General features: G+C 35.0%; 1 protein-coding gene across 1 annotated transcript; it reads left to right on the plus strand.

Annotated features, from left to right (window-relative positions):
* Positions 1–1,256: 1,256 nt before the first annotated feature.
* LOC128214581 (ethylmalonyl-CoA decarboxylase-like) lies at positions 1,257–5,611 on the plus strand. The gene is made up of 3 exons (XM_052921133.1): positions 1,257–1,393; positions 4,126–4,311; positions 4,794–5,611. Exons 1-3 carry the CDS (start codon positions 1,360–1,362, stop codon positions 5,459–5,461), a joined length of 888 nt encoding a protein of 295 aa, XP_052777093.1. The 5' UTR covers positions 1,257–1,359; the 3' UTR covers positions 5,462–5,611.
* Positions 5,612–9,227: the final 3,616 nt, after the last annotated feature.

Genomic DNA, 9,227 nt, shown 5'->3' on the forward strand with positions numbered 1-9,227 from the left:
TTTCATAAAGATTTCCTGTTATATTGGGCTTTGTCAATTTTTTGTTGTTTTGTATTATGTACAATTACTACTTCTATTTCCTAACTTAAAAAAAATCGTCTCATTTGTCAAATTGAATTGATACATATTTCATATAAGTGAAAAAAACAACAACACTATTTTTAAAGATGCACTCTTACTCCCAAATAAGACTTATCGCAATTAATATCATTGTTTTGATTTTTCAAAATGGGTTGATAGATGTCAACAACAATGTTTCTTATGAAGGATCTTGAGTTCAATTTGCAAATAAGAATGAACATAAAACATGGTGTTTCTACCTTGTGATACTATAGTAGACCACAGTAAATCTTTTAGCAATCACCAATCATTTAATATTTGTCATGCTTTTTGCTATTATAAACAGGGTCACAAGCTTGTTATCAGTAAACAATATTTCAATAAATGCATTATTTAGTAAGTAGTTATTGGTTTATCAGACAATTTGATGTGTGTTATAAATACAATTGTATGTATTGATTTTAAATAAGAGTTTCACTTTAAAGATGCTCATTTAAAGATAATGAACAGACACACTTTAAACTAGACACATTTGATACTAATTATATGAATGATTATTGTTTAGGTGACCTCTGATTTGTTTTGGAGATATTCATAAATGGGTGTTATTCTTTGTTGTCTTCAGTTTCTTTTACATTTAAGGATTTTTATAATTGCTTTTCTGGTATATATTAATTAATGCAAATGAAAACACACTTTAAACTAGACACATTTCATACTAATTATGTAAATGATTATTGTTTACATGTACTCTGATTTGTTATGAAGATATTCACATAAACGAGATTTGTCAGTCCATTTTTCCGTGAACCGGTATGAAGTGTTTAACGGAACAAATTACCGTGGTTGCCGACGATTGTATAAAAGGAAATGACCTCAGAATCAAAATGTGTCAAAAAGAAGAGACCTGTTCAAATCAATTTAAGATCTCTTCAATTGATATGAAGTTATCTTCAATTTATAGGCGTTCAGATATGCAGTATTGAATAGCATTATGTTGAAGTATTATTGCGCGAATACATCTCTGCATACATAATTCTTTCCCTATAATGGCTCAAATCAGTTCTGACGTACTGTGTGTATGCTTTCTCAAGAAGGTTGACTCGGGATATCAAACCGATTCATATGAAGGAACGGAATAACAACTCTGATCGGGACATTAAAATAAAAATAGTGGACAATAACCATCTACATGCATCGGTTACCTACCTTATATGTAATATTTTCATTATTTAAGGTAACCTTTCCTGATAATTGTGAGGTGTCTTTATTTAGCTTTCAATTTTAAAAAGAAGTACAATGCTTTGTATTTGTGAGAAACTTGGACGTAGAGGTGAGAAAAGTTTTGGTTTATTAACAATTATTGATTTAAAGCAAAAAGGTCAGTATAATGCACTAGTCAATTGTAACCACGGCCTCCCCAGGTCCGGGGGTATACCGAGGATAGCCGGGAAAATGGGCCGTGTTTTTACCTTCCAGGTGGCCCAGTGCCGGGTGAATGCGGTGGTTTTGTGTTCGCAAAAATATAGCGGGAATGGACCTTACCTAGGGTCCCTGGGGTGCGGGGGCATTTGGCGGAATTTTACCATTTGTACGTCTCTGGATATTACCCGGGGTTGGCTTGACCGAAAGTCAAAGTCCCCGCTAATCCCCGGAGCTGGTGGTGCCGTGGTTACAATTGACTGGTGCATAATGAGCTCGCCACTAGTCCATATAAACAGCCGCTAAAGTAAAGAGTCTTCGACGATTTTTAACTTGACTAATCGAAGAGTTAGGAGAGCTATACTACTCACTCAGGTGTTGGCGTCGGTGTCACACCTTGGTTAAGGTTTTGCATGTAAGCACCTTTAAGTCATTATCTCAGTAATCAGTTATTGCATTGAAACTTTGGATATGTATTCCCAACTATCTTACATACTAAATTAATGAAGTTCGATAACAATATTTGAATATAATTTGCAAAAAATAGGCCTTTATTATTCAACTTAGAAATTCTTGTTAAGGTTTTGCGTGCAAGCACACATAGGTTAATATCTCAGCAACTACTTGAGGTATTGCATTGAGACTTTATACAATGATACCCAACCATCCAACCTACCTAATTAATCAAATTAGATAACTCTAGTTTGCATTTAATGCAAAATAGGCCTTTATTATTTGACTTAGAAATTCTGGTTAAGGTTTTGCGTGCAAGCACACATAGGTTAATATCTCAGCAACTACTTGAGGTATTGCATTGAGACTTGATACAATGGTACTCAACCATTCAACCTACTTAATTAACCAAGTTAGATAACTCTACTTTGCATTTAATGCAAATAATTGCCCTTTATTATTCGACTTAGAAATTCTGGTTAAGGTTTTGCGTGCAAGCACACATAGGTTACTATCTTGGCAACTACTTGAGGTATTGCATTGAGACTTGATACAGTAAGAATGGTACTCAACCATCCAACCTACTTAATTAACCAAGTTAGATAACTCTAGTTTGCATTTGCCCTTTATTATTCAACTTAGAGATTCTGGTTAAGGTTATGCGTGCAAGCACACATAGGTTAATATCTCGGCAACTACTTGAGGTATTGCATCGAGACTTGATACAATGGTACTTAACCATTAAACGTACTTAATTAACCAAGTTAGATTTAATGCAAAAAAATTGCCCTTTATTATTCAACTTAGAAATTCTGGTTAAGGTTGTGCATGTAAGCACACATAGGTTAATATCTCAGCAACTACTTAATGTATTGCATTGAGACTTTATACAACACTACTCAACCATCCAATCTACTTAAATAACCAAGTAAGATAACTCTAGTTTGCATTAAATTCAAATAATGGCCCCTTTTTTATTCAACATAGAAATTCTGGTTAAGGTTTTGCATGTAACCACTTTTAAGTCAATACCTCAGCGAATACATCATGTATTGCATTGAAACTTTACACACAGGCTCCCAGCCATTTAACCTTCTTATTTAATCAAGTAAGATAACTCTATCTTTCATAATATATAATTTTTGCCCCTTTATTATGTGACTTAGAAATTCTGGTTAAGGTCTTGCATGTTAGCACACATAGGATAATATCTCAGCAACTATTCGATGTATTGCATTGAAACTTTATACAATGGTATTCTACCACCCAACTTAATTGATAACCAAGTTAGATAACTGTATTTTGCAAATAATGGCCCTTTATTATTAGACTTAGAAATTCTCATTAAAATTTTGCATGTAACCACATTTATGTTAATATCTCAGCACATCATGTATTGCATTGAAATCTAATCTAACAGTGATCCATGCATGTTTCGCCAAAACTTTTCAATCCTTGCACTGAAAAGCGGTGGAATAGTCGAGCGCGCTGTCTCTGTGACAGCTCTTGTTGATTTGGCGACTCTATGCGTCCATATCCCACTTGTTATTTTCCTAGCCAAGAATGACAGATCCCAGCTCTAAGTGTATTGGGGGGAAAGATAACAGGCACCTGCTAGATGGTTCAAAATGGCAATGCTTTGTTGACAGAAGTCAATCTGAATTAGACTAATTATTTGTGTTTCATTAAACTCTTAAGTGTAATAAGAGAAAGGTATTGGCTAAAAATAATTAATGTTTAGCTTTTGTGTTTTCATTTAACAGTGAAGTGTTAAGGATTGTTGAGTTACAGTAACTGTTGAAGAATATATTTTACATTGGTATGGATCAGTCGACTTTGGCGTTTAGGGAACAAAATGAATATCCAAATGTTAAAAAAAAGTTCCTTAAACGGGCATTATTGTGGCAAGGTCGCCACTTACCACTTGCTCTAACATTTGACGATTGTTTGGACTAACGTTTGTTATACCTTTGCTATTTGTTCATCTGTTGTATTCATGTTAAAGTTTACTTAAATTCAGGTTCCTGATGAAATGCTTGGTTGAATAGTGTCAATATAGTGATTTATACTTTTTAAACAGAAGTAAAACTGAATTTTTTAACAAGGAGTGTTACTGTATTAGTTTTTATATATATGTGCAATAACTGGTGAGATTTTGTAATATTAATTCCATCTTTTCATGAATTTCAGGTTTTAATGTTATATCACAAGTACGAAGGTTTTCCAGAAACAACAGGGAAATAGACAGAAACATAGACAGACTGTGTGTGGAGTTTAGAAAACTAGAAGGTGGGTCAGTGGACATCAGCAAAGATGAGGAATCTGGCATCGCAACAGTCACCATGTGTAATAGTGGGAAGAAAAATGCTTTTACAGGTATATTAATGCATTTCAAGAAGTTTAAGAGAGAAAAAATCATTCATATATACCTACTTGACTGATGCTTAAACAGAACTAACTTGTGTACAATTTCCTGACATGTGTTATGACTAAAATAAACAGCCAACTACTGTTATCAAATGTACCAGTTCATGTATATTAAGATTAAAGAGACAATGTTATGTAAAATAATGTTATTTCTTATTACAAAATATATTATCCATTAAAGTTAAATAATCTCACGTACAACAATGTAACAATTTGATGCCTGTTCGCATGCAGGCATGTACATATGAATTGCATTAACATTAAAAAATTTTTTTGCATCAACCTATATTGAAGGCCTTTAAGTTGACTCTTCTTTTCCTATATACAGCTATCACAAATGCAAGAAAAATGTTGTTCTCTTTTACTGTAATTAATTTCAAAGCATGGCTTCGTTACCCCAACAATGTTTTTCATTCTACTTTTTCTTATAGGGAAGATGATGGTAGATCTCCTTGACTGTGTCACAGAACTAGAGCAGTGGACAGCTGGGAAGGGTGTGGTACTGACCGGAGCAGACAACAGTTTCTGTTCTGGAGGCGATCTTGAGACAGTAAAGAGGGTCTTGGGGAATGGTTACGGTATGTGTGAACTAATGCAGCATACAACGTCTAGATTGTTTGACCTACCCATGGTCAGCTGTGCTGCCATATCTGGACACGCACTAGGAGGTGGTGCTGAATTAGCAACTGCATGTGATTTTCGAATTATGAGCAAAGAGGCAAAAATTGGATTTGTCCAAGCTCGTTTAAATGTGGCAACTGGGTGGGGAGGGTGCACAAGACTAGCTAAGATTGTTGGAAGAACCACTGCCCTGCAGGTTCTTGCCTCAGCGAGAGTATTAGACGCTAATACAGCAAGGACTCTGGGGCTTGTGAATGATGTGCTTGATACTGACAATATAGCCACTGAAGCAATGGACTGGTTGTCCAAAAATTGTATTGGAGATGTTAATGTTACAAGAGTGATAAAGCAGATGGTAGTTGCTGGCTTGTATTTTGAGGAAAGTCAATCCTATGATATGGAAAAACAGCTTTTCTGTAAGGTCTGGGGTAGCAGATCTCATAAAGATGCTCTTGAAGCTAACATTAAACACAAATGATAGAACATGGCATTAAAATGTATAAAATATTTATGATGTTGTTGTCAAAAATTGTTTTCTTTTGTATAAATGATGATTATAATGCCAATTGTGTGCAATATATCAGTAATAGTAATAGGGGGATATTTTAAGACAATAAATGTGAAAGATTTTGTAAAATCAGTTGTTGTTTTTTTCTTTAGTATCAGTGTTCCTTAGTTCAAAGAAAAACAATTACACTTAAAGGTTTAATTGCACTTAAAGGTTTAAACAGTTTTGGTTATTTATTGATTTTATTTGATCAGTGAGATTCACTTAAGAATGTTGGGTGACACTTGAGTGATGTCTTGGTCATCAGTTAAAGCAGTTTGATTTTTTACAATTTAAAATAAATAAATATTTTTTTTACATATACCGGCAGTTCTGCGCATCAAAAAATATATTTTAAAAATGTTGATGTGCACGCATTTCCTTTAACCTGTTATTAAATACTAAGACTTTTTGAAAACTGATATTTATTTGGTTTCACTCATGAATATGCATTTCTTTTTTCCCTTCACTTTTAGCTCAACCATGCGAAGAATATGGTAGTGATGTTCCAATGATTGATTTTAATTAAAAATTGATTGGTTGGACCTGAAATCAAAGACAATCGATCGTATTTGGTTATAACCGATCATGAAAATAAATAAATATAAAAAAATAATAATAAAAATATAAGTATGTGTTCAGATGTTATCTTTAACAAAATGGCTGATGAAAGGCTCAATGAGCAAGAAAATTAACTGTTTTTTATGCAACAACACATAGTAACTTCAATCATAGACATAACGTATATGCATATAATGATTGAGTTATTACTGTATATGAATAAAACTACAATTCAGGTACTATCTAGTATTTAAAACAAGAGGGCCATGATGGCCCTGTATCGCTCACCTGTAGCTTTGCTAAATAAAGTGAACATTCTGACCTATTATCATAAAGATCCAATGAAAAGTATGGCCCCTAGAGGCCACTCTTTTATTTGTCCCACTGACCTAGTTTTTTACCCCACATGACCCTATCAGTAGGCAATGCTTCAAACCAAATATTTAAGACCTAGTCCTTGTGGCTTCAGACAAGAAAATTTTAAAGTTTTTTCCTATATAAGCCTATGTAAAACTTGTGACACCCAGGGTGAGGCCTCTTTTCACCACAGGTGCACAAATTGAACAATCTTGGTAGCGGGCCACTAGGTTATGCCACATATAAAATGCCAATGTCTTGTTGGTTTAGACAAGAAGTTTTTTGTTCTATATAAGCCTATGCAAAACTTGTGACTCCCCCCAGGATAGGGCCTCTTCCCCCCAGGGGCATAAATTGAACAATCTTGGTAGAGGACCACTTGGTTATGATACATACCAAATATTGAATGCGTAGGCCTTGCATTTTCAGACAAGAAGATTTTTAAACACTTTCCTTATATAAGCCTATGTAAAACTTGTGACCCCCTAGGTGGGGCCTCTTATCACTTCAGGGGCATAATTTGAATAATCTCGGTAGAGAACCACAAGGTAAAGCTACATACCATATATCAAATGCCTAGGCCTTGTGGTTTTAGACAAGATTTTAAGTTTTCACTAAATAAGCCTATGTAAAACTTGCGACTCCAGAGGCATAATTAGAACAATCTTGGTAGATGTCCATAAAGTAATTATACATGCCAAATATCAAAGCCCTAGGACTTCTAGTTTTGGAGAAGATTTGTTAAGTTTTCCATATCTAAGTCTATGTAAACCACGTGACCCGGGGCGGGGTCATTTTTGATCCCAGGGGCATAATTTGAACAATCTTGGTAGAGGTCCATTAGGTGATGCTACATATCAAATATCAAAGCTCTAGGCCTTGTGGTTTTGGAGGAGAATTTTTTTTAAGTTTTTCTTATCGGTTACCATGGCAACCAGAGTTTCGCATGGAATCCATGTCTTTGAACAACTTTGGTAGAGCTTCATGCAAGGAACATCCCTGCCAAGTTTCATCATGATTGGCCAAGGGGTTAAGGAGATGTTGTTCGAAGCAAAATGTTGACGAACGACGTACATCAAGTGGTCACAAAAGCTCATTATGTCACTGCGTGACAGGTGAGCTAACCATAGGGCCATGGTGGCCCTGTATCGCTTACCTGCCATCGATCCATACTATTGGGACTTTCAGGATTGCAATGCATCAATATTTTGAGTTACTGGTTCTTCCTTAATTGTTAGTAATTAATGGATGCCACCAGGCGACAAGTTTACTTTGTTGTTAACAATCATGAATGAATGGAAGTTGTCATAGTATATTAATGAGCAAACAAAATACAAACAACATCTTCAAAGGGTTTTATTAAGAGATGATCATTCTGACCAAGTTGAATTGAGTTAAGCCTAAAATTGTGACCTCTATTGTGTTCACAAGGTTTTTCTACTAATTGACCTAGTGACCTAGTTTTTGACCTGGGTTGACCCAATATGGAACTTGACCTAGCTTATGTTAAGATGATCATTCTGACCAAGTTGCATTGAGATTAGGCTAAAATTGTGACCTCTATTGTGTTCACAAGGTTTTTGTACTAATTGACCTAGTGACCTAGTTATTGACCGTGAATGACCCAATATCAAACTTGACCTACATTTTATAGCGATGATCATTCTGACCAAGTTGCATTGAGATTAGGCTAAAATTGTGACCTCTATTGTGTTCACAAGGTTTTTCTACTAATTGACCTAGTGATCTAGTTATTGACCGCGGATGACCCAATATCGAACTTGAACTAAATTTTATAGAGATGATCATTCTGACCAAGTTGCATTGAGATTAGGCTAAAATTGTGACCTCTAATGTGTTCACAAGGTATTTCTACTAATTGACCTACTGACCTAGTTTTTGACCCCAGATGACCCAATATCGAACTTGACCTAGATTTCATAGAGATGATCAGTCTGACCAAGTTTCATAAAGATTAGGTCAAAATTGTGACCTCTGTTGTGTTCACAAGGTTTTTCTAATAATTGACCTAGTGACCTAGTTATTGACTGCGGATGACCCAATATCGAACTTGACCTACATTTTATAGAGATGATCATTCTGACCAAGTTACATTGAGATTAGGCTAAAATTGTGACCTATATTGTGTTCACAAGGTTTTTCTTCTAATTGACCTAGTGACCTAGTTTTTGACCTGGGTTGACCCAATATGGAACTTGACCTAGCTTATGTTAAGATGATCATTCTGACCAAGTTTCATTAAGATAAGGCTAAAATTGTGACCTCTATTTTGTTCACAAGGTTTTTCTAATAATTGACCTAGTGACCTAGTTATTGACTGCGTATGACCCAATATCGAACTTGACCCAGATTTTATAGAGATGATCATTCTGACCAAGTTGCATTAAGATTAGCCTAAAATTGTGACCTCTATTGTGTTCACAAGGTTTTTGTACTAATTGACCTAGTGACCTAGTTATTGACCGCGGATGACCCAATATCGAACTTGACCTAGATTTTATAGAGATGATCATTCTGACCAAGTTGCATTGAGATTAGGCTAAAATTGTGACCTCTATTGTATTCACAAGGTTTTTGTACTAATTGACCTAGTGACCTAGTTATTGACCGTGAATGACCCAATATCAAACTTGACCTACATTTTACAGCGATGATCATTCTGACCAATTTGCATTGAGATTAGGCTAAAATTTTGACCTCTATTGTGTTCACAAGGTTTTTCTACTAATTGACCTAGTGACCTAGTTATTGACCGCGG

Source organism: Mya arenaria, chromosome 13 (assembly GCF_026914265.1).
Source record: "Mya arenaria isolate MELC-2E11 chromosome 13, ASM2691426v1".
NCBI classification, from domain to species: domain Eukaryota; kingdom Metazoa; phylum Mollusca; class Bivalvia; order Myida; family Myidae; genus Mya; species Mya arenaria.